The sequence below is a fragment of the Macrosteles quadrilineatus genome, unplaced genomic scaffold, assembly GCF_028750875.1.
Source record: "Macrosteles quadrilineatus isolate MER2022 unplaced genomic scaffold, UCM_ALF_1.0 Scaffold_5__1_contigs__length_97177068, whole genome shotgun sequence".
Lineage (NCBI taxonomy): Eukaryota > Metazoa > Arthropoda > Insecta > Hemiptera > Cicadellidae > Macrosteles > Macrosteles quadrilineatus.
In genome coordinates, this window is record NW_026542598.1 from 49574527 (window position 1) to 49602409 (window position 27883).

Below are 27883 nucleotides of genomic sequence, written 5' to 3' on the forward strand. Positions count from 1 at the left end.
CAGAAATATCTTAAAAGTTTATAGGTTAGTTTGTGATATGCGTTTTACTGTGAGGTTTATTATCACTTTATGCACTTGGTCGGTTACACCTTTGCTGCCGAGTTGTTGATAAGACACACTCAGTTTGATTGAAGTCATTATACGACCAACGTTATCTAACTGAGCAAATTAGGTTTCTAAGATTTGTAACTAGCTAAAGTGACTATTTGCTTCAAAATGGTTGTGGAAAAGTTGTAGCATGAAAGTAAATGTTTTCCGCAAATCTTTCATTTCTGTAAAAATATACATCAATCCATTGACTTGAAGATACTGTAGACACTTAAATAGTATAGACTAGCTGTAGTAATCTATTACTAAACAAAGCTTTTGGTTGTTAAAATGTGCTACTAGAAAAGTGTTAGTCTCTCCCTTAGTTTTTGATACTTTGTTAGATGAAGTGGTGCCTATGTGTTTGAAGTTGATACTTTTAGTTTGTCTTGGTTAAGTTGACGGAAAGGGAAAATCTGTAATTTACTGCAGGCTCAATTCAACATCGTTTATTTTTTTTAACTAACTTCAACGTGAAAATTGTGCTATAGATATTGGTTCATCTACTTATATGAATATTTTATGTTTACAGCTCTTATTGCGTACCGGTAATGAGAATAAAAAGGCTTTAGTATATCTATAGAAATGGCTTAAAATTCTACAAGGGAGTAATTCAAATCCATGGCTCGATTGCTATTTTCAACATTTCTCATTGTTAAGACAGCAATACATGTTATTTTTCTGTCTTGTACTAAAGTCCGGTGGGGTGATTATTGTTTAAAGTGATGTAGTATCTAAGAAATTTTCTTCATCGTTGCATCAAAACTGTTGTTACTTAACCAAACGAATAAATACCAATATTCTCCTGGTAGTCACTCCAACTTTTAAAATGGCAGGTTTTTCCTAATTGGCCAATACTTTTTTCCAACTTATGTAAAATTAAGTTGTACAAAAGTTTCAATACGTAACTTGCACAACTCTAAACAAATAATACAAATTATGAGAACGTTACAATCTCGTCTTCCACTCTCTCTCTGCATGCACACTTCACCTTGGCGTGCCCCGAAGTCCACAGTTTCCCCAGTGATGGACGTAGTACAACCTGAACGGTGTGAACGCCCGGATGAGCCATTGTACTGTGGAAATCGGGCTACTCGACCTGGGAACATCTTAATTACTGGAACAAAAACTTCTCACTTACCACCTAACGGGGACCGAGCGCGTGAAAGAGAGAAGATTAGAAATTGCGTATGTAAATACTCTGCAGTAGGTCAGATGGAATTTGCATGGAAAGTTTGAATTATGTTTACGGTTCAATTTTGCGTGATGAGAATTTCACAATTCTGAATACGGTTTTGTAGATATTGTAATAGTGGAGATAATTTTTTGGAGGTAAATTGATGTTTTAATTCTTCGGTATTGTTAGTTCGGTTCAAGCAATGAATATTAGATTTCAGGGGAACGATCCATCTATATAAACCAGCTGTGGTAAATTTTCTTTTAGTACAATCATTGACTATTGGCTTTGACAAAGCTTTGACTTGAGCCCCCTACAGATTGCGTTAATCTAATTTACTAAATTCTGTTGAATACAAGATGTTTTTGACCTATTCAAAATGATGGAACGCCTTATTATGAGCTATAGCAACTGTAATGACCCATCAACTTTGTCAGCAACAAAATAATAAGATAGAAAATATAATTTTATACACTAGTGCATTCTATGACTGGCTCAACTACATTCTTTTTTAGTACAACAATTTGCGACAGCTGGTCCATATGGATGGGATGTCTACTTCTGTATTCAATAGTCAATGCTATTGGATACTGAAGTAGACTGTTCCCATCTATATGGAAAAGCTGTAGCCATTTTTTTTAAATTTGTAAATAGTAGTTTACAATATGAACAAAATAATCAATTATTTATTTGGATAAAAGTTGGCTACAGTTAGGTTGTATGAATAAGATAGCTCTTTAAGTATCCAAAAGCCATTAAATGTTTCTATGTAAAAATATTGTTAAGGTAGTTGTGTTGTAAAGTAACATTAACTTTGACGTTAACTCATAAACTATTTACCAATCGATTATAAAAGTATTTCTTTATCTCTGGTATTTTAACTAAAAGTTAAACCACACATCGTAAACTGTACCCTTATAACAGAGAATCATATAGTCAGCATCGTCACAGTCAAACATTGCGAACATGTAAACAACAACAGGCTTCAAATTGTATAATAAAACTAAAAGTATTCTTATTATCTCTTATACTTGGCATACTATTAAATTCAAATATATTGTTGGTCTACAAATAAGCTGCATACCATTCTAATTTAGACGGTTTCAAATAGCGGTGTCTTGTAGAAAATATATTACAGAGACCATCAGCGTTCCAAATCAGCGTTCCGAGTTTGCAAAACAAACTTAGACGTAATAATGCATTACTGCATAGCATTTTAACAAGCCTTATATTCACAATAAATAGTCTTTGGGTGTACAAGAATGTTCCAGGGTATCTAGGTAGGATGCCGTGAACTTGCAGCCGTTTGTATAACATGCAGTAAACGTAAACCTCGGTAGTTACTATGATATGTGGTCTCTGTTAACATACAATGAGCTATAGCCTCAACATTACCATTGCTAATCTACGGTCGGCCAAGTTGGACATTTTCTGGATATTTGTTGGCTTAACGCTAGGATACGCGTTGTAGTGTTTACACATTTAGGGGGAAATAATACCTTTATACGAATGAATTTATTAGTACCAAAACATTGTTGTTTTTGAGCATTCATAGTAGAATGTACGTACAGTTTAAACTGCAAAATCGGTGAACTTTAAAATTTGTAACCGTAATAAAACCCTCCGCTGGTACCAGTTATGTTGGATTTTGTAATGGTATATTTTAAATAGTTTACATCTAAAATTTTTAGAATATGATCTCTTAAGCGTAACCAGCCTTCAAAGGAGGTTTGATCTTAACCCCGATCAATATAACCCCGCAGCCCCGCCACCGAGGGAAAACTAAAATCCCAAACTATAACCTCTTCCTAACCCCCGTGAACTAACCTGTAGTAACCGTATTGCTTAACCTCTTCAGGTACTCATTTACAGTCATAGCTTATACTCATTTAATAGCTTATATTATCACGTCTATCATGATTGTATCACTTCAAATTGAGCTTTTTACCACTCCCCTTCCAACCCATCACTTGATTACTTTTAACAAAATTGTATTCTAGGAACTGTTTCCCAACCAAAACTTATGCCCAGAGGCTCCGTCTTATTCTTCTCTGGCCTACTCAAAGAATGTTTGGGGGACAGCCAGAGGCGAGTAGTCAATAGGATAACTGTTCACGCTGATGAAATCACGATTATTTTGCTGGGTCAAAAGTAATTACTATCACAAACATTTTACACACTACTGTGGCTCTTGGTACCAAATGTGGTACTTTGCCTTGTCACCCTATTATTGTCTCCAGACTTGCCGATCTGCAGCCTTCTTACCTTCTTTCTATTCATCTTAGATATTTTGTGATTTAGTCTCGTCATTGCAGCTTTGGTCTTCCCGCTGATCTTCTACCCACGGGATTATTTTATCCACAAACATTAGTTACAAGATACAAACTTACTTCTTACGAACGTTTAAGTATTTAAGTATGATTGATTGTATTGTATTCCCGGATTATGTGTCCTGATGCTATGTGTCCTGATGCTATGTGTCCTGGTGCTATGTGTCCTGATGCTTTGTGTCCTGATGCTATTTGTCCTGATGCTATTTGTCCTGATGCTATGTGTCCTGGTGCTATGTACACCGCAACCACTCCACCTACTAGTCTAGAGCCGTAGACAATCGTGTCGTGGTGTGGTGACGTTGACGACGCGAGTGCTCAGTTGATTGGACTCGTAACGAATTCCCCGGGTGACCCACATTAGCATAAGTCACGCATTGATCGACCTCGAGGCACACGTGGACCGTTTATTAATTAAACTGATTAAAATATCGCAACTTTATCGTGTCTTTCCACTCTTTACGACTCGTATGAGGAAACTCCTCGTTGGCGATGTCGCAAGATAAGACGACGCGCCGGAAACAGCGCTGTAGCACCGGAAACTAGCCATTACGCCCCCAAGGTGAACCCCATCAAGTCGTAAATATAAAAAACTACATAACGAAATAATAATGATTACTCGTTGACGTGAACTCCTATTCCGCTGTTCCGCGTCCAGCTTCAATCAACGCTGTCAATTGTCGCGGACATGGGAACTTGGGACTTGGGAACGATGGTAATGCTAGGGCTGGGCCGGGAGCAATGTACGCAATTTTGCAATTTCGTGCTCTCCTGTGTAACAAAATGTTTCCTTTTTAAAATACCATGAATTTTAACTTTGTTGTATTTACCTTGTGTTAAATGATCAATAATAATAATAGGTCAAAACGTTCAACTAAAACTCCTTCCTTCCACTATGTAATAGAATTATCTTTCATCTCATATTTAAAGAGGTTGGCGGCCTCTTTTAACATTCAATTTGCCTGTTTACTTGGATCTCAAATGCCTTTGCGTCAATGTACTGAGAAACCAAAAGAAGATTCGAACCACACAATTATCTATTCAGTTAAATACTAGTGACGACTTCCGAACGCGAAACCACGACATCGTGGACACACAGTCCATTGTGCTACTATACCGTATCGTGTTATCGACTGAGCCACCGACTCACTTTTCAAAGTCGCACGGTCGACTGCCATTTCAGCAAAACCTTACAGAGCAACTATAAACATAAATTAATGACATTGTTGAAGGTGAAGATAAATGCCTACGCACATTTCAATCAAAACAATCAACGATTACTAAGTTTACTACAGATTTCATAAAAGAATATTAATTGTAATTTGCCAGTGCTAAATTCTTCAAGATATTGATGCTTACAATTTTTCATTGCCAAAAAAAAGTATAATTTTTTACTCAATCCGCATTTTTGTAGTAAAAATAACCGTGTTAAAAACTGATTCAGCAAATCGAAAACATTTCAAAGATTACAGTGTGCATACAGAGATAATGCGCTTGTAGACATTTGAGGTCACGAACTTACGATATCTCCCAACTGACCGCTTACTTTGACAGGTCATTGTTCGGTGATCAATAGGAAATTAATTTGGAAATGTGAGGCAATAAGAACACCATTGTTTGAATTTCATAATAATTGATATACGGAGTTAAAATAAAACTACCAACGGTTCATGCTGCAAAATACTTGATAAAGGGATTATGAGTGAATGAGAATCCTAACTTAATGATAAACTTCAGAACAAATTCAATTATTTAATTATGTAATTTTGACTGCGATTTCACAATTTTTTAAGGTTTTCAAATCGTAGATTTAATTTTGCACGTACTCTGTATTTAGCTGAAGGTTTTAATGTTACGCAACTTTTATACGGACATTAAGCTGAAAACCCCCGTAGAAATCGTGTATTTTGTAAAATGTACCGAATAATTATGTTGTGTATGTATATCCTATAGCTAAGACTGACTAAATATTCAACAAAAAGTTTAAATTTAGGAGTTATGATCCTACTTACTTATTGTGTTTCAAATTCCAATCCCAATGATGCTCTCTGTTCTGTAACTTTGGTAGTTTTAGTGGTGTTTGAGGTGGGCTGCTAGGTTGCAGTGGGGATTTGACCTCGGAACTTAAGCTTTTAAAAATATTTTTTGTTAAATCTTAGAAAGTTAAATACGTATTATTAACGTAAAACATGAAAAACAGAGTTGAAATAACTCAAAATAAACGTTATGAAAATATATTTTAACCAGTTTATGCTGAAATATTTTGGGGGGGGGGGAATATTGCCTTCTCCCCTTCCCTTGATCTCTCGAAAAAAATTTTATCTGTCCTATCCTCCCTCAAGGAAATCATATGCGTGAGCTCGTGCAGTCTTAATGTTCCTTGCCCTAGCTAGACTTCCAAACAATCTTTCAAACAGTCCTTTTCATCCTTTCTTCTCGACCAGATGCGATTCGATATAACCCGATGATCCGATAAACTTCATTGTTCGCTTGATCGATGCATATGTATTTGCTGTGGTAAGCGGACTACTGGTCAGGTGGACGCTGGACCCCTGCTGTACCGTGATCTCTATTGATGGTCCCCAGGAGTGGGCGGTCCCCATCGGTTAATCATTAGCCACACATCACGCCGCATATAACACCGCTAACGACTGATAGCGCATAGTTGTGATTTATAGCTTGATGATAATCTGTGTGATTGATAAGTCGTGGCGCCAAGTCAATACCGATGGTTTGCAGACGCTGAGTCGAGATGAAGTACGTATCACTTCAGCTCACTTTCCTAAGGCTGAAGAACTACATTTCAACCTCCCAGACCAAAATCAACAATAACACCAACAGTGAACCCTTACTAAAGAGACCACTACAACTCATAGCCATACGGACAACGGTATCGGCGACAGTTCGTTGAGTTGTATTTGTAGTAAACAACCTGCGGTTCGTATTCATAGTGCACGCAGCACCTGCCAATGTTCCTACCTTCCCTACCTTATCCAAGGTTGAGGAAGGCCAAAGTTCTATATTAGCCTCAGTGAGCCCATGCCCAACTGAAATTACACGATTATTGTAGGTATTCAAGACTGTGGCTTGTAAGGTAAGTCGATGTACTAAAAACAACTAGGTGTGCCTCGATACGTTAGTTGATTGAGGTACCATCAACCAAAGAACAACCACCCGATTGAGGGTGCAAACCTACATTCTAGGGATGGTTGGATTTCATTATGATATTCGTTTCCAGGCCAAAATAGTGTATTGATATCCAACCCTATTTTAAACGTAACTAGGACCAAAGAGGAAGAAATATTGACAAAATGAAACAAATCAAGCAGGACTTACATCTAACAATTCGATGAGAATTTTGCTTAGTGCTTAAACTGTACAAAAACATGCAATGACTGGTTCATAGATGGCCTAATTCATAATCCAAGGTCGATAGTAATACAATTACCGTTTCACTACACTACCTAAACTAAAAATGAATACAATGTTTCATCGTCGTAAAATGAAAAAGTTACTACAGTTTTGTGAAAATGAATCACTGTATCCATCAAGTTAAGTGTATTGTTTGTAGACCAATCGCTTCTGTTCATCCGAGAGGATTACCAGGTCAATTGACATTCCTGCGAGGAGCGAGGACGGATCACCGCGTGTTCCGGATGAAGAAGAGAAGCACGTGTGTCGCACAATGGACCTCCAAGAGGTGGTGAAAACGCATGGTTAAAACATAGCACTTGCATCACACCAGTGTTGACACGCCGGTTCTTGCTTTATATCACATGTTTAATTGTTATCGATCTTCACTGCTGTCCAGTGTGTACATAACGGATGCCGATTGTCTTTGTTATGTGAGGAGTCTATGTGGTTTGGGTGTGGCATTTTAGCAAAATCTTCTACTTCATTAAGGATTGTATACATAGCTTAGCATCTCCCGAATGGACCTGCTAATATTCAGCGAATATTTAGTGTCAGCTCTCAGTGGCAACAGTGAGTTTGAGCTATCTGTCCACAGTAACATGACAGGCCAAATTTCACCACGGCCATTGCTTTATGTTGCACAAGCTTTTGTTGGTTCATAAATGTCAAATGCAATCTATAAAAGTACTTAAGGATCCTTGGAGGCTGGTGGCCATCTTGGATTTATTTCAAACCGTTATTTACCATATAAAATGTGTTTCAATTTAAATATCAAGGCTGGGAGATTAGAAATTTTCTTTGTGGTTTTATGATTGTTTTCCAAGGGAGTCCTTGAAATCTGACGGTCATCTTTCAAGGAATCTCTTAGAAAACAATTATTAAACACCAAGGACAATTTATAAGCCCACAGTGCCCTAGATTTTTAAATTACAATCAAATGAGCAATGCTAATTTTTAACAGTCACTGAATCTCAAAATATCGTTTCAAAAACCAAAGGGATTGTAATTGAAATATCTAGAGCACAGTGAAATTTGAATTATTTTTACATTTTGTAATCATGTTATGAGTTGAAACAGCTAGGCTCGAAGGAGATTATATGTGGTGTGTGTTTATAGAATGGTATCGAAAGCCCCGGGTATAAAATATTTAGAAAGTCAAAAAGCGATAAACTGAAGGTGTGTGCTGTGTACGTATTTCTGAAACCAAGGCTCTTCCGCGTCAACATTATTCAGCCATCGAAGATCAAAGTTTGATAAAAGTTGAAGTCATTTTTTTAAGTTAACAATTAACGTTTAAGACCAAGAATTTAAGATTCGTTAATAATTTTCATTGAAATTGCGACCATACGAATGTAGGTAATTTAAGCCAAGTATGAATGGATATGAGTGTAGGATTGGTTGGACCTTATGATTTATCTAAATCGATTGCCGTAGTAAATTCTTTTATACCGTCTTTTAAGTCATATTTTCAGTATAAATCTATATAAGAAAATATGAGTATTTTATCATAACGCAAAAAACGAGCCGTAAAACATTCAAAAATAACGTTCAATCGTCAACTTGTTCACCAAAAATATAAATAAAACTCTTTTTTAGAAACATTGATTTTTAATAAACTCTATTATTTACGCGGAAACGATGGGGGAAATAACACAGGAACCTGATCGGAACTACAAGGCGCCCAGCGATTCTTTCATGAATAAAAGACCAGCTGATCGTTCTGACGAAACAGCTGATTCCTGGAAACGGCTGATGGCAAAGTTGTCCTTGCTATTGGTGACCTTCGCATCACGTGACGTATTGCAACTTTGATGACAATGTTACACAAAATACCCCTTCACCTTCGCCTACGGTATTGCCTCAACGTAGTGATACGTTGAAAAGAATATCTAGAAACATATAGCAGATTGGTTTTGTTACCATTCTAAAAATTTAAATGTAACACCATTACATTAAACTAGTCCATGGATTGCATGTTTTAGTATTCGTTATCTGAAAATTGTGTAGAAAAAATTTAATGTTAGTTATTTACCTTTAAAGGTATCTTATATTGTAGTAAGAAAGAGATGAGTACCATAGGCATCAAATGCAGGGAAAAAACACTCACGTTTTACATGTGAATTGAAATCGGTTCGAAAAGTATATTGCAATATTGTGTTTACAGTTTTTAATTGATTTGAGTCTAACCTTTTCATGTTTGTTTCCTTAGTAAATTGTTTTTCTTGATAGTTAAACTACTGGTTATATACTTTGGAAAGATAACCATGTTCACTTTGTAACAACAACGAAATATTCTCTGTGGCATAAGCTTATCCTAGCAAATAATCCAATGTTGTTCAAAGGTTTATTGCGGACATTTTCCATCACGAATGTAAAAAACAATACACAACATTTCGGGATCTGGAATCTGATCCCGTCCTCAGGTGAAAAAAAAACTAAACTAACACATTACAACTAACAATACACAAACACCCAACCTAAGTTGGAATGCACTGCAGAGGGTAGTAGTCAAAAAATATGCACTGTATAGCAGTCAAGTCATGATACAACATGCAAATAATAACAAATAAAAAAACACTATAATCTATAAAAGGTTAAACGTAAAAAACTCACACAATGGAACACTAATAGCACTATGCAATCACCAACAATGAACTTCAAACAAAGAAATAATCCAAGTTTACATTATTTTTAGAATTTTTACTATATCCATTTTTGTAAATATTATAATTGAAAAACATATTTTAAACTGTTATATCATTGAAAATACATTTAGGAATGGGGGATGTGAAATGTCTAAAGGAGTCCGCGGAGTCAATTCCAATTTTGGGACAGTTGTATATTATAGAAGTACCCATTTGACTATAGGTTTAATCTGTATTTGTATGAGATCTCCAAGGAAAACTAAAGTCAAGCCAGGCTTGTGGTAACAAGAAACCATATATACTGTATAGGTCCACTCCCCAGAAGCCAGCGGACAGCGGGTGGAGATGGTAACTTCTGCCGTCATTGTTCAGTGTTAGCTTACTTGTGGGTGAATCGTAGACATTTGCAAACATATTTTTATTCTTCTACCTTTGGATATCCAAGAAGACCCGTTGTAACAAGAAACCAAGTGTATCTCGGAAGCCCGGGCGACGATGACGAGCAAGTCCGAGTCATCGCGCGTGCGACCGCTTCCATTTCACGCTGGTTGGTGTTCCCACCGACATCGTGTGGACCGTCATCGGCGAATATAGGACGGGTGTCGGTGGAATGGGACGGAGAGGAAACTGTAACAGATACAACGGTCATGTAGGGACCTTGGTGTGGTGGAAACTGCAATATGTCTATAAGATGCGTGAAAGACGAAAATGTAAAATATTTTGGCTTAAGTATGGTATCTTGATTGTGAATGAAACTGTTAGGTTGGAACCTTATGTAAGTACAAATTGCAGTAGAGGACTAACATTTTGTAAGTTGAGTTAGATGGAAATGTTTGGCTTGCACTGTGGTATCTTAAACAGTATCACGTTTGGGGACACCATCTTGGTGTGTATTTTAACCCAAATATAATTGAAGGATGAGTGTATAATAGAGTAAGATGATCTGTACAGTTTAGCTTTGTTACTGACTATAAGATCAGCTGTTTCTGTAGCGAGGATCATTTATTTAAAGTCCAATGGTCAGGAACAGCTGGGTCCAGTTTCGAACATTCAAAAAGCTTCTAACTTTTTTCAGGATCGGCAACAATCCTGAGGTACCCCTTAACTACCCATCCAGTAATAACAACAAGCTTCAAGTTATACTGATGTTTGACAACTCTAGGTGTTAAAAGAGACTGCAATTTAACTGTCTTAAAGTCGGTGTTAGATGAAATGAAAAAGTAACTCGATTGTGCTAACTTGTGTTGAATTAAATGTTAAATTTCTAAAGCAACAAGATTTTAAGGAAGAAAGTCTAAATGCGACAGCCTAGGTCTCGTATTCTTGATTATAGCAGATTGTGTATAGAGTTCGCATAGCTATGAAAAGGCAGCCGGTTGATTCCTCTTAAGTCAGAAACTTTTATGATAGGTGAATTTGTGGTTCAAAACTGAACACATCTGCTCTTGATGAATTGGTTTTACTACATGTTATTACAGTTTTGAGGTTACTATAATGAATGGTAATAATCTTGATCATTGGTCTTTAAACAAGTCCTGCATATCCAAACAGATTATTTTGTAACAACGCTAAACATACATCTTACTCATTCCGCACAATCTTCCATCTATATTTGGGTTTAAATACGCCTTAGTTTCATCCCCACATCATACCATTGATATATTTATGTGAAAACCTTAATGTGGTTCTATTATAAAGAAGAAAATTCTACTGAATCATAAATTTTTGAGATGTTAAGTAAAAACATTATAACTTAAAAATCTCGAAGTTTCATACAAATCTGCACAGGAGTAAAACGGGGAAACACACTTGGAATTATTCTCTGCTAGGTCACTCGCACACTGTAACTTGGACTGAGCTCGCGGTCGCTGGACCATGCTTTACTCTCCTCAACCATGCGATCCTAGCAGTAACAGGAACAGTAACCGGTGACAAAAACTGTAACTACCTTAAAAATAACAGACCTTGAAACTTTCTTGGGTATTCACTGTTATTTGTCTCAACAACGCTACTGGCCAAGTGATGTGTGCGCCTGTAAAATTTTTTTATGTTTTCATGGCAGACAACATTGATAAATTTACTGCTTTAAATAACATTAGTATATTCTGAATATAAGCCAACTGGAAGTATTATTTTAAAGTTGAAGTTATATCTTTGACTTTTGGATAGTTTAGAAAGATCTGTCATTTAGATTTGGAGTTAAAATGTTTGTGTATCCGCAGAAAACATCAATTGACAGCAACACTACGCCGGTAGCTCAAATCATCCACGCTAACTTTATTTCCAACAAATATGAGCTTGTTATGCCCATTTCTGTTAATAGCATGGTTATGCCAATTGCTCATTGTTTCCAAAATTTTTTACACTCTCCCCGTATTTTGATTTTCTTAGCCATTCTTGGGGATTCCGCGAAATTACTATTATCTATTGTTGACACAGAGTGTTGTTTTGAGCTTTTTGGACACAAATTTTATTCTTTGTGGGGTCTGTGTTATCAGAACCACATAATTTGTTTTTCGTCATACTGCAGTAAAAACAGCAGTTTTTAATGTGTTGCGTGTCTAAAGTAGAATTTTTTTTTACTCCCCAGGGAGTAAAGTTTTTAGCCTCTAGGGAGTACCATCAGCTGTTGTAAACTCGGTTGTAAATTTCGATTGTAAACAATCGCATGTATCGAAAGTATAGATAGTTTAATCGATTGTAGCTTATTGTTGCCTTCTCGTAAATAGATCGAACTATCAATAGTAACATGGAACATTAAAATGTACACTATATAAAACAATCGTAAGACGAAACGATTGAATCACTTATATCTATTATCACTTATTACTAAACATCTGTTTGTTTCCATTAGCTAATTAAATTTAAAACAGTTAGAAGTAGTTTTGAGAGGTTATCTTTAAATGAAACTTATTTTGGGTTTGTTAAAATAATGGTGTAATATGACGAAAATTATTGTTCATCACAGGGGCAAAAAGTGTGTTGAGTATAGAGTATTGTTTGTCCATTAAACATTTTGAAGCTTATTTTCTCGCTCACCGGTGCAGGTTTAGACGATCTGTCCTTCTGTGTGTTCTCTCACAGAGACCTAGTTGCAGTGTGTGGTTGTGTAGTACAGACTAGTGTACCTGGTGTGGGTGTAGGACCACAGATGAGGTTTATGGTCGTTTGATAGCCTGGACGTTACTCGCCATGATGGATCGGTGCGGTCGTCAAAACTACGTTGCCACATTCCACGCCCTACAAGGCTCTGCGTGCGGAAATCAGAGCGGTGATCGAATGTCAGCCTCTACCCACTGGGATTGGTCGAATTAAACTGTTTGTTATCGAGGGTGATTTGTTAGCTCTATGTACGTATTTACTTTGTCTTATATGTTAATATGTTTTTGCTATGAGGAATTTCTAAAGCGACTGGCGTAATAATTGGCATATTTGACTATGTATTGGAGTATCCATTCTCATATTTGTTCAAATAGCTTTTTTGTTTATATTGAGCAACTAGTATCTTTCCAATTTAATTATTTTTCCACAGGTTAATGCATAAGGATATATGCTACACTTTCTGTGAAATGAAACATGTAATATGGTTCATCTTTTTGTTGTGTGGTCTGGACTCTTTTTGAGCTACAAGAAGTACTCGAACGTTCTAACCATGAGCGACATTTGTTCTTAACTAATGAATTGTGTATCCTACTTCATCCATCAGAGATTGTGATAGTTGATGATTGTTGCAGGATGATGGACAACTACCCCAAGTCCGAGATGCTGGGGGGCGCCATGGGGTCTCCTCAGGCGGGGGTCAACCACTACACGGTGTCCCCGTCCAACTCTCCCTCCCTGCTGTACAACTCGCACCTCTACAGTCCGCGCCACTACTACATGGCACAGGAGGACCTGGGGGTGCCCGTGTCGCAGATGCTGCCAGGAGTCCACCGCCTCCAGGGGGACGACATGAGCTGGCTAGGGAGCGGTCACTACCAGCACACCCTGGACACCGCGCCCAAGATGTCACCGGCGCAGCAGCAGAAACAGGCCAAGGAGCAGAGGATCAGACGTCCCATGAACGCCTTCATGGTCTGGGCCAAGGTGGAGAGGAAGAAACTCGCCGACGAGAACCCGGACTTACACAACGCCGACCTCAGTAAAATGTTAGGTAAGTGGACTCCTTGTTTGTGGAGAACAATAGGTGTAAGCTGACCTGGCGAAGGTGATCTTCGGGGACAGCTGATCACGTGTCGTCATGGACGAACGTGCCATTGCCAAAATGAAAGACAGTGGATAGTGTGCAACGGGCAATATATATCAACAACAAGATTCCCGTGAAATAGCGTTTAAACTTGTGTAAACAAACTATAACAGTCATCTTTCAAAATCAAAATCTGATTCGTTAGGCAATTTCGATTTAAATTTTGATACTAAAGTAGACATTCTATCTGAATGGACCGCAGCCAATTATGTTTACAAGTAGTAAATAAATCAATCTTCTCACAGCGTGATCCTGTCTAAAATTATAGGTGTCCTGAAGTTGTTGCTACTAAAGGCTATAGTTTTAACGTGTGATTTCCTATCAATAGTCAAAGGTATGTGACTGTTAATATAAGTGGGCATACCATTCCTAAATTAACGTTGTAGCCAGTAGAATAAAAATAACACACGTAGTTCATTTCACACGTAGTTCGTTTCAGAAAGCCAAAGAAAGAGTGCGCTACTGTTAATTGCTTATTTCTGTCAATTACGCCTACCATTTACCAAGCCCTAACTCAAAGGATTTAATGTACATTATAGCGCCTCTGTTCCTCAGCACACCCGTAGTATCAAACACTTAGAGAGCAAATAATGTTTCGACAGTTCCTCACTATGTGTATGGCCATAGTGGTTTATGTGTATGGTCCATTCATTGAGTTCTACTTGAGAAAAAAATCTGCTGCAGCTGGTCCATAAGGTGATATCTACTTTGGCATCCAAAAGTCAAAGGTAATGGGCCTGTTGAATGAACAACTTTGTCCGCCATCAGTCAATTATTGACTGTTCCCCAATTTCCCTGAGTACCACGTGTTTTTGCCCCAGAGAACTATCGTCCCCCGTTTTTGCAGACCGTGAGTCACTGACCGAGCTGCAGCTCTAGTCCTCCGTCGCGCTCACTCTAGACCAGTTTACGAGTCCTCTGTAGTTAAATTATCGAACGTTTTCTCTGGAAACACATTGTTGCGGCGTCGTAAAGCCAGGCGCCGTATAAGGCCCCTCCCCCCCTTCTAGGGGACCCCTGGCCCAGTGTTGCCACTTCTAGGGGCATTCTTGTCTAGGGGCACTTTGAACCTTTAACCCAACGGGATCTCCGATTCGCTAAAATATTTCTAGTAGCGTTTCTCTAAAATTTTGTTATCTATTCCGGGTTAACGTTTAGCTACTAAACTGACTGTGCTGAAATTGCATAAAGGTGGATCATGAAATTTTCAAACATATAGGTCTAATCACTCCCTTATTATACTGTTGGGGTGCACCCCATGAACATTGAAAGCGTTGATGCGGAGCTTTTGGAAGCATTGGTCTTCCTCCGTAGCACCGAAAATAAAACCACTTTTATACTTGCTTTAATATTTTGTTACTTCGCTTTCATCAACTCAGAGTATTTGAATTTATCTAAAAGAAATTACTATGAGACAAAGTAGTGCGTGAGTCTTATTTCATTAACCAATGGAGGGTGTGTGATGGTATTATATGTAAAAGAAAACTATTTTCTCCTTTGCGTTCCACCAGATTGAAAGGCTCAGATAAAACAACTAGTGTTTGTGTATATAGTTTAGAGAAAAATAAAAACATCTCCAACATTTTTATAAACGACAGTAACTCCTCCGAACTTGAATGCAAGAATTTCATTTCTGTCGATGAGACTGCTAGATGCTAGAATGATCGCCATCAGTGAGCATTATCAGTCACTCACTACACGCCGCTGCTGGCCTTAATTCCAATGCGGTTCTGCCTTTTACGGCCAACAGAGAAGACGATTTGCATTTAATTTTCTTCCAGTCTTAGTCAGCATCGGATAAGACAAACTATTTGACAGATCGTGAGTTATCGAGCTATTTTTGGGTCAACTGATTTGTTGAACTGTCACGGAGATTTTACGTGGCTATGTGTGCTTTGACTTTGATTCACTAAATTCACCGACAGTGAATCGTAGAGGGAGTCAGGTAAATAGATGTTTATGTAATAACAGTACATGAAAACCTTCTGTCGTACTTTTAGAACCTTATTTCCAAAGTCAAAAGGATTTTGTATTTGCAAATAAGTCATTCCATCTTAAAGGAAGTTGTACTTAGCTGCAAAACGGACGTTATTATAGTTTAGTGAGTTTTTCACAGAGTTTACTATTACATTGATTTTTTTTAAGCGGTTGGCAGTTTTTTTTAAAGGGTTTGGTAGTTTATTGTTGCATTTCATTTTTTAGTTTTCCATACTATGGTAGTAACTTGTGTGTTAGATAGCAACAAGTTTCCTTTTCAGCGAGGCATCGTTACACAGTTTTTTTCCATAAAAAGGAGGGGGAGCAGCGCATTCAGTCGATGGTTCAATTTAACTCACTCCGTTTTAAAACTTACATTGGAATTGTCAAAGGTCATTGGTTGTGGAAGGTCAAAGGTTTAGAGTCATTATATAGGCAAATGTTAAATTTACATTTTGTTTGTAAAACTAAAATGGTTGTTTAAAAGGACCTCAAAAGTATCAAAAGCTTGTGTTGATAAATTACTTTGCAATGACTGCAGTGACATTCTTCTTATACTTTAAACAAATGACTTTTCCTAAGGCATTTCAGTCATTAATCATCATAAATAACGTCTCAGCACTACAGCACAGACAGTCAAAGGTTTGGCAATGTCTCAGTTTATCCGAAAACATAACCGTCTCATTTTTATGCTTCGTGCCGGTCTCGCAACATAAAATTATCCACATCACATTTCATGCGTCGCGAGTCGTCGGCTCCTTTGTTGGTTGTTTGTTGAAAACTTTGTAATTTTTTCGTTGCACTTGAGTATTTACTTAACTTCATAAATTATAGCTTTTAAATAAATTTTAGAATGTTTTCATTTGCAGATCATCCCGGAGAAGTTAAATTACAATTGGCTCTTAGTTGAATGATGGAAAATATAATTGGGTCCAGCATTAATTTGTTTATAATGGATTTTCCACTGACACATGCGCTAGAAATACTTAACCATTACACGTTTTGTAAATCGTCTTACAAATTCAACATACAATATTTAAGCTGCAGTATTTTACAATGATACTAGTATATTGGTCTTGAACTAACTCACTGTTGGTAAATGTCTGATCATGCGCGCCATGTACCAAAGTTTTCTCGATATTCCAGAGGAATTCCGCGGCGCAAGACTCGACTGACGTGTTGGTAATGCACCGCTCCGTTGAGAGTCGTAAACTGCAGCTATTAGAGACCTGGCGAAGGCCGAGCATTTCCTGCATAGCAGTGCACCTGATCTCACCCCCATCTCAGCATTTCCTGCATGGTACCACCAGACGAACGTTTTTATGCACATCAGGGTACTGGTTGCACCCCATCTTAGTAACCCAGCACAAGACGGTACCTGGTCGCACCCCATCTTAGTTACCCAGCACAAGACCGTACCTGGTCGCACCCCATCTTAGTAACCCAGCACAAGACGGTACCTGGTCGCACCCCATCTTAGTTACCCAGCACAAGACCGTACCTGGTCGCACCCCATCTTAGTTACCCAGCACAAGACCGTACCTGGTCGCACCCCATCTTAGTTACCCAGCACAAGACCGTACCTGGTCGCACCCCATCTTAGTTACCCAGCACAAGACCGTACCTGGTCGCACCCCATCTTAGTAACCCAGCACAAGACGGTACCTGGTCGCACCCCATCTTAGTTACCCAGCACAAGACCGTACCTGGTCGCACCCCATCTTAGTTACCCAGCACAAGACCGTACCTGGTCGCACCCCATCTTAGTTACCCAGCACAAGACCGTACCTAATCGCACCCATCCTGGTAAATTCTGCGTAATTTGAGAATTTCTCGCAAAAGCACCGACTGATCGCACTTCTATTCGAGGAGAATTTCCTGCATATAGTACCACTATCTGTTTATTTTTTTGCTTGATAGTGCACCTAATAGCACATCCTTAAACAACTATTTTTTGCAAAGCAAGACCTTGTACCACATATTCAGGTTTCTATGAACAGGGCTAGACTAGACTTTTCACTTTATATTACAGTACGTAGTTGTTTTTTTATGTTCCTTCTTTACATCCTAGGACGCTAGTTCTGGTCCGGAACTTCTGCAAATTACATCAGGCTAGTCCTAGAGGATTGCAGCATTATCACATAGATTAATTCATTGATGATTGGTGGTATTTGAACCCCCGGGTTCAAAAAAAGTGCAGGAACCTCGGGCACCAAAGCCCTGCATTTTATCCACTACTGTGCACCAGCTCGCTCCCCATTTTATATTAAGTACAGTAGTAGCATCAGATATTAAAACAGAAACTGTATGGATCGTAACCATAAACTATAAATGACGTCACCGTCCCCATAGTAAAAATGTTTGTATTTTTATGTAAGTTGAATTGTCAAACTGAAACTGTCTTTAGTTTATATGCCACCAATGTGCCCAATGTTGTCCTACAAGTGTTAGGAACCTGAATTTTTCATCGAATATTTTAAAACCCTACTTTATAAACTCACAAAAGTCTCAAAGCTCTCAGCGTTTGAATGGACTAGTAATAAAAAATCAAACGTCTTAACCCCTTCGTGGGACACTCCGTATAAATTCTGGAACGCAAGGCACTACACCAACCTTATCGGACCGTTTTCGCCATATCAGAGTAGTCATAACTCCGCCATCCGTACTGTTTTATTGGGAATAAAAGTTATTTCCATAACTAAAAGAAGCCAAATAAATAATACAGTTCATAATATTATTCCAGATTCTGCACGTTTTTACATTGACGTATTATTTTATTAGGTAAACCTTTTCATTTTGCTGTAGAAATGTCAACACTGAGTTATTGAGAAATAAATAAAATACAAGTATTTCTAACATAAACTTGACATTGCACTGTGAAGAAACCTAGGCAGTTCTGTAACTTTCCTCTGAGTCACACCAACTACTGGTTCTGCGAGATTTCTGAACCTGTAAGTGACGTTCGTCAAACGATATTTAATTGTTTGTATCCTGTTTTTATACTCCCATAACAATGCGGTCTTCCCTAGGGTCTATACATGCCTCTGGAAGTTCTTAAAATGTTATACTTCCTACCCTTGAACACATTAATGTTAACTGATGTAGCACCCTTAAACGTAATTATTGTGCTGTTGTTATCATCACTCTTAAACATATTTTTAGCAATAAAAACCATGACTAGCAAAACTTGGAATTTATTCATTGACAAGAAAGTATTACAACCAAAGTTTGGACACAGCGAGATGATTAGATGGCCTGGAACAGTTTTTAGCAAATTCCCTGTCAGCTAGAAACACATTCAAAGTTGGGACAAAAAGTAATTACTAGAAGGCCAAAGATAGACCAGAGGGTGGTGACTAGATGGCCAGGAAATATTTCTTAGTCCTTTCCCATTGTCACTATCAGCTACTACACCTTCAAAGCTGGGGCCTAGAGTAATTACTAGATTGCCAGGAATAATTTCCAATCAGTTCCCATTGTCGCTATCAGCTAATACACCTTCAAAGATAGAACAGAGGGTGGTGACTAGATGGCCAGGAAATATTTCTCAGTCCATTCCCATTGTCGCTATCAGCCAGTACACCTTCAAAGATGGACCAGAGGGTGGTGACTAGATGGCCAGGAAACATTTCTCAGTCCATTCCCATTGTCGCTATCAGCTAATACACCTTTAAAGATATACCAGAGGGTGGTGACTAGATGGCCAGGAAATATTTCTCAGTCCATTCCCATTGTCACTATCAGATACTACTACACTTACAAAGATGGACCAGAGGGTGGTGACTAGATGGCCAGGAAATATTTCTCAGTCCATTCCCATTGTCGCTATCAGCCAGTACACCTTCAAAGATAGACCAGAAGGTGGTGACTAGATGGCCAGGAAATATTTCTCAGTTCATTCCCATTGTCGCTATCAGCTAGTACACCTTCAAAGATAGACCAGAGGGTGTTGCCTAGATGGCCAGGAAATATTTCTTAGTCCATTCCCATTGACGCTATCAGCTAGTACACCTTCAAAGTTGGACCAGAGTGTGATGGCCAGGAAATATTTTTCAGTCCATTCCCATTGTCACTATCAGCCAGTACACCTTCAAAGATAGACCAGAAGGTGGTGACTAGATGGCCAGGAAATATTTCTCAGTCAATTCCCATTGTCGATGCTAGCTATCGAGCAATGAGCTCTGCCAGTGTCCGGAGTCGAGGTGACCGTTCTTACTACTTAGTGATCCAATCTCTCTAACAGCAGCCCGCCAGTTTAGCACCGACAAATGACAGACCACAACACTGTACCTGCTAATGACCTGTCGATAGATCACTTCTGCAATTGGCTGCCTACAACCTGGCCAACGGTCCGATATCCGTTCTAGAAATGGCAAAACAATATTTTCTAGTTTTAGAAAAAAGATTGAATTCACACAACACGAAGTAGACTATCATGATTAGCACTCAGCTACTAAACTCTGATATATGGTTTTGATCCCTTCGAAGATTCTCGTTATTTTATAAGCCCTAGCCTAGCCATACGTAAGTTTGGTTGAACTTGTATACTTTATTTTTACATTTGTACTGTTTACACTGTAATATAAAGAGACTATAACTGCAAAGATCAAACGTAACCACCAATTCAGTGATTAAATTGCCGATTCTTTCAAAACCGCGAGTGAATGAGTCTGATTAATCCTAATCTTCGTACCGAGAACAATCGCGCGTACTTCACAGGTCCGGGCCGGGCCTCTTATAAAGCAATAAGTGGAACGTTTTACTCGCTGTTAAACGCGTAATAAAAGTAAAGAGGAATGGTTCGAGTTGGCCTGAGGCCAGAGCCAGAGCTGTGTGTGTGTGTGTGAGGCTGGCACGGCACGGGCGTGCGACGCGCGCTCTGCATACCTTGGTATACTCGATACTTAACACCCACGCCTCATATAGGCTATAACTGGGTATACTCTACAACTTAACACCCACACTTCATGTATAACTTGGTATCATCGTCATTTTACGTCCACCTTATTACATACCTTGGAATAGTCGACTTATTACGCCCAAGCGTTCTGTATTCTTGGGTATACTCGACTCTTTCATCCACACTTCACGTATACCAGTGTGTACTATACTCTTTACACCAACGCTTTATACCTACCTGGGTATACCCGACGCTCAACACCCTCGCCTCATATATACCTAGGTATACTTGGCACTTAAATACGCACATCCCATTTATACCTAGGTATATTCGACTATTTACACCCACTGCTTATTAATCTATTTATAGGTGTGCTCATCTCTCTAACTCACGCTTCACATATACATATACTCTTTACATCTACGCTTTATACCTACATGGATATACTTGACACTTAGTACCCACGCCTCATATATACCTGGGTATACCCGGCACTTAAATACGCACGCCTCATACATATCTGGACATACTCAACTCATTAACTCACCCTTCACATATACCTGGGTACATATATCTGCACTTACGCTCCAAGTGTATATTTGGGTTTACTCGATTTGCATCCACGCTTCATACAAACCTGGGTATACTTGGCTCTACACCTGCTGACCTGGGTGCATTAGGGATGTTTTTACTTGCTTGTAATATAAAGAAATACGTAGTCTACAAAACTCATAATGACTGTGTGTCTTATCAATAGTGAAGTCGATCAACTCCAACTGTATTAATCCACTAATCAACCGAGTTATTCTTTTATAACGTTGTTCCTGGAAGGTTTTACAAAGTAAACTATGCACATATTGAGATATTAAATATTACTGTTAAATTCAATGAATTTTTAAACCGGCCCAGGCGATACTGAAGCTGCAGATTAGAACAAGGGACGTCGCAACGCTGGTATTTTAACAGCCACAATCGCTATGTATAGACGGAGTATGACACGTCCAACGGCTCATGTAGCGGACGGTAACTAACGAGAACGACAGCCGAACACACAGATTCACAAAGGACGTGGTGTCAAGGTATTTGGCACCCCTTGCAGAGCCAGTGGGGTAGAGCGGGTGGACGAGTTGCATGGCTTCCAAGTCGTCAGAAATGCAAACTTTTGACAACAATAGCAACACTTAGGTGGGCCGGGGTGCCAAACTCATTAATATCCACACCCACGGTCTGGCAGTACCCTGTGGCACGCCGCGCGAGTATAAATAGCTGCGTAATATCTAGATATCAAAACTGTTCGCCCAAACACCTGTCGCGCATTCGTCTGCACCGAGTGATTTACTACGTTCGATTTTAAACCCGGTGAATTATGACGCGTTTTAGACAAAAAGTCTGTTTAAAGATTTGTTAAGTGGCGACGTCACAGTCGCGTTTTGGACGCGTTTAGCTCCCCTTTGTCCGACTATTACTAGTATTTATTTACAAGGCCCATTACATATGCTCTCTGTCATGTCGGCCGTGTTTTAGTTCCTCGTGTGTTTTATTGTGTTATTTTGTGTTTTATAATTGCCGGGCGTGTTGGACCGTTTCTCCTCTCTCGGTGTTGGGTCGCACAAAGTTGCCCGCGGGCGCCGGTCTATGTCTTCTGTGTTATTTATTTTACCGATAGGCTTTGATCTTAGTATCATTAGATCGAATCTGTATACTTACATGGTAGGCCTATATATTTGCTACCGGATTTTTCTATATCGGAACATGAATAATACCATTGAATATTAGATAATAAGATAATACCCCATTGCAATCATTAATTACAAACGTTATTAGTATTTTGTTAAAAGTTGCTATCTTATATTTTTATGCCTGTTAAAAATATAAGATGAGTAGGTCTATAAAATTACTCATTGGTACCGTGCATTAAAAATCTGTATGCTTAATTTCGAATCGTGCATCTTTTCTGGGGTTGCCATGCGTCCCTTTTATTCCAAATGGGCTCCCGTTTTACTACTATTCCGGAGTCCCGAAAATGGCATTTTAATCGGATAAATCTAATGAATTAAAATAAAATACTATAAAATAGGTTTTGGTCATATGGCAGTAGAAAATTGGACTATAAGTGCTTCTTTGTACCCCTAGCGTAAAAAAATGCATGTAGGACATCGGTAATTTCTTTGTATCAACATTTACACTTTTGGTTCGTATTCCAAACCAATTATCCTATATGTTTTCATTAAATGCACAATATTGTTTAGTTAATTTTTACAATTATATATTAATCTGTCCCTGTTACTGTTTTTTAGAATACAAGAAATATGACAATACCACAATAATTTATTCATATTCAAATTACTGAGATTCTTATACATTTCGATGTTTCCAACTTTAGATAAAATGGTTTTGATTGTAGTGAAATTTACAACGTTACACAATCACAAAAAATCTTATAATGGGACATAATTTTTATCTTTTTTCAGAAACTTCAGCACCGAAGCTGTAGGCCTACATTATAAACTTACAAAAATTTATCTACGGTTCTCATCATTATGATTTTTTCCCCAACCACTACTTAGCCCTTTAACGCTGCTATTGAACACAGCCACGTTCTGACGAAGAAATACTAATTATTGTAGTTATAAGCTAACTTTGACGACACCCAGCGTTGTTTGCTTGTTTATCCGCACGGAGCGCCTCAGTAGCCGCAGCTGCAGCGCATGCGCAGACGACGCATCTCGGCACCGCGCAGCCGCACAGCCGCGCACCGGTCGGTGACAACTGTGCGCTAAATTGCTGCCTCGCCAGCGAAATACAGCGTCGCCGCGATATCCTTAAACCAGATTTATTCAGATCACAGCCCCGCCTTCTACCATTAGCCTGCCGCGTTGACCAATACGAGACCTTCTCTCCCCTCCACTGCCCACCGGACAATCTGCGAGTTTAAATATGTAAAATAGTGACAACGTACTGCTATCTCCGTATAAATGGCGCATTGCTCTCCCTGTGGACTATGCGTCAGCGAGCGTAGGGAAACATCGGATTTGTGATTTCGTTTAGGCATTTGAACGGAGAAATATGTTAGAATTATAGAGCCGGTTGTCCGATAGTTCTCTGCTATCTGAGGCATCCAGGGCCTGAGGTGAGAATGCGTGTTAGCGGCCTTCTTTGTCCAAGGAGAGCGGGAATTGAGATATTCGAATGACATTTCGGTATTTGAAATACGAGAGTTTCATGAGCAGCAAATAAAACTAAATGACAACGTAAAACCGTGTAGAGATATTTATTGAGTCAGGGTTAGTTTAGTGTTTTATTTGTTTACTAAAACGCCATATTCAGCTATGTAGCTTTGATAAATGGTTAGGTCTAGGGGTGAAGGATGGGAATGCTAGTATGAACACACCATCGATATCAATCTATCTATCATAATTTTGTTTTTTATTCTGTTGTTAATTTCGAAAAGGTGTAGTGATTTTCCAGACATGTTCATTATCTTACAGCAATTAATTGCTGTTGTTTCATTTTACCAACAGTGTCAAATTTACATAGTTATGTGTTGTATCACGATTGCATGGAATGAAACAGTCGGACTTACAAACCAAATGCCTACCAACTACGGTGCTTGCCAGCTCTTTGTTTTCGTTTTCACTGTTCTGCAATGCATCACTGACAAGTACAACAGCCACACAACGACTTATCACTGCAGCACTTTCTATAAATGATGCAAAGATGCACCTGTTACGGGCCGTCACTAACTGCACGATGTATAACCCCGTGACATGGCACGAACTCAACATAAAGACCGGAAAAAGTCTAAAAAATAAAGGTTTCGTATGACTTTTCAGAGGTACATATTTTTTCCTGAAGCATAGGGGCTCCAAACCAACCAGTATTACATGCTGTGACTAAAAAACAATTTGAGATAGGCGGGATTTCATCCCGCATTCCAACCACTAGAAACACCGCTCCCCTGAAAAGGGCATACTAATCCGCGACACTTACTGCCAAACTTTTTTGCCAGTAAATTTAGTGTTTTATTACTATCACGAGTAGTGGAGAGTAGGGGGAAGGTGTCGAATTCGTGCCTCCCCATTTTATTATAACTGTTACTAATTTCACCATTATGGAGACGAAACCGAGGTCCATTTTAACCTATTTTTACGGGAAAAGAGTGTTGAATGAATAATATGATTTATATCATAGACTAAGGAAACAAAAACTTTTGTTTCCATAGTCTATGGTTATGTAGACGAGGATCAGCGGTTATTAAGCCATGATCGTTCAAACTCCTAACGATCAAGGACATCTTGGTCATTTTCAACCCAAAAGCTATTGGCTTTTTTAAAAACGAACCAGCTGCTTTTATATTGCCAGGCGAGCATTATAACCACTTTACCACTCAGACGCTTCTCTATTTATACAAATTTCAACACTGATTTCAACAACGCTTCCTAACAGTTCATGAGTAGGGTAACGAATCAAGACAACATTATTGTCGGGTTATCGGTCTAACACCGTGATAATGCCAACTATCACTCACTCTATCACTCTCTCACTCACTCACTCGGTGTAGAGTGAGACAGAGAAAGGCAGCATGACTGGACGCATAGCTGTGGTCACTCCATCAAAGTGATAGATTTGGGGAAACGTCAGGCTGCAGTGGTCAGTTGTGGTTTCACCATTTAATTGTGACACCTTTCATATCACCTGAACCTCATAACTATTTATTTTCTATCTACCTTTGCACTGTTTAAGGACTTTGTTTTGCTCTGGGATCGATATACAGTAATCTTAAAAGTATCCAAGTCCAAAAGCCTGGATTAAATGAAATCGACAAAGGAATTTCGATTCTTGGATCGTTTTTATACCCTTTGTATATAATTAATGAACTTTACTTAGGGCGTCATTATTTTTGGTAGTTCAGAGTAAATTATCAGTGATTAAATACTCGTGTATGTGATCGACAAAAATACGATTGAAGAGAAAGTAAATAATGATATCAGGGATTTGTTTCTACTTGAATACTTCAAAATCATAGATTTGTAATATGTTAAACCAAAATGATTGTTCTTGTGTTTATCAAACTGTATATCAAATTACATACCTACTATAGCGATGAAATATACTAGTCTGAATAATTGTTTTTAATTAAAAACGAGTGAGTGGGGGGGAGGGTGCAGGATCCACGCACCATTATCGCTTCTATTACATCAATCACATATATTAAACGGTTGTAGACTTAGTCTCAGCCACACAACGGAATTGTCTTAAATGACTGTAATCTCGCATTAAAATTATACGATAATTTAAATATCATTACACGCAGTTCTGGGCGTATAAGTGCGCTTTTACGGGTCAATTTACATGGTAAATTGTTTCATCGTGCAATTTGGACAGCTAAGTGAGTTGCACTTTGAATGAAATTTTGTTTGGAATTAGAGCGAAAAATTGTAATTTTCCCGTTATTGTGGGAGACGATTTTTCGTGGTTAGACAATAGGAAATTTAAATAAAGAATTTTGATTAAGTCGTTCAAATTTGAAAATCTATTTTTCATGTAGACTTATTCTGTTAAAAATTAAGTAAATACTTTAGACAAATTGTTATGCTGTAATTTAACAAAATAAATTTTCCTCCCCCTAAGAAAATTTTTTATATTATAGATATGTGACCAACTCTGATCTGCTAATATTTACTTCTTACTTAGGTTAAGCGATCGTTTCACCTAAGTAGGAATTAAATAAAACATATTATTATATGACTTGTGTAACGATTGGTAATTTAATAAAACCAATACGGAATGCAGTTTAGAAGTAAGCAGCATCCAAGGTTTGGTTTACCATAAGCTACACGACGTATAGGGGAGAGTTGTCTAAAATGGGGACGCTAGGTAATATGGGGACATTCCGGTACTGCTAAACTAGTGCTGCTATCAGCTGATCTTTGACGAACTATTGCGAACTAACCATTTCACTCTACTTTGTGCTAGTTACCGTTGATATACTGACTATAAGTTTCATGTTGCACACTTTTAAATATTTGACGATTTATTCTTTGGATTTTTGTTCGTGTCTCAAATGTGTTTTTACGTACCCAACATTGAGAGTTAAAAAAAGTAAGTGTTTGATCACTATCTTCAGTTATTAGACTACAATTTGTCGTTTCTTCTATCCAAAAATCTCAAAGTGGAGGCTAGGTACGCCATGTTTGTTTTATTAATACAGTGGCGGGTCAAACGGGGACGTACATGGTAGGACAAAATGGGGACGTCCCCGTTTTATAAGAATGTCCCCATTTTGGAAAGATTGTAGGATAATAACGTATACACATTAAACACTTTTGGCATGAACCAGTGTTTTACTAGTTTATACGTTTTATAAATTTCTAACTGATATGCTTAAGGATATAAATATGGTAAAGTTTAATTAAACAAACTTCAACTCCATAAATATGTTAAAATATCTATTAAGTTGAGAAATTCTTAGTTTTTATTTTCTATAACAATCTTTCTAACATGTTTAGTCACTTTAAGAGGTAATATGATGAGTTTGATGTGTTTTGTATTCAATAAAAATGCTTTTTCATTAAAAAAACTCAATTTTGCATGTGCTCTTATGGTGTCCCCATTTTACCGGAAAGGTCGTCTTAAACGGGGACAATGTATGCATTTAAAAAATATATAATTTTATTGTTATATCTAGGGAATAATTGATCAAAAGCTACCAGTTTCTGTCACCACATTAGTGTAGTCTTGTTCTGTCTAAATTTCAAAAGTTTAGCAATATTTGTTAGCGAAATATAATGTGGAAACCACTAGAGTCCCCATTTTAGCCGACCTTCCCCTACTGTACACTATACAAACAGTCATCGCTCCACTGCCAATTATCCGATCTGAGTTAGTTATTCATTAGGTTTATTTATGGCTCGAGTGGCGAGGTCTCTACATATATACATACCGATGTCTAGCCAAGGTTGTAGTCCGGCTCAAGGATATTTTTGGTTTCTAGGCTGTAAAAAAACGTATCAAGAAAAATCGCTAAATAATGGGATAAGTGTGATTTTAGCGAATTTCCCATATAGGGAATAAGCTATTACCGTAGGTCTCATGGTAAGACCTGGA

General features: G+C 38.2%; 1 protein-coding gene across 2 annotated transcripts in view; it reads left to right on the forward strand.

Moving 5' to 3' along the window:
• LOC128996045 (transcription factor Sox-17-alpha-like) overlaps nt 1-27883 on the forward strand; it is a 133554-nt gene that overhangs the window by 21401 nt on the left and 84270 nt on the right. For both annotated transcript variants that reach the window (XM_054421177.1, XM_054421178.1), the window contains exon 2: nt 13388-13806. In XM_054421177.1, coding sequence (XP_054277152.1) covers nt 13388-13806 — 419 coding nt within the window. The remainder of the gene's footprint in view (nt 1-13387; nt 13807-27883) is intronic.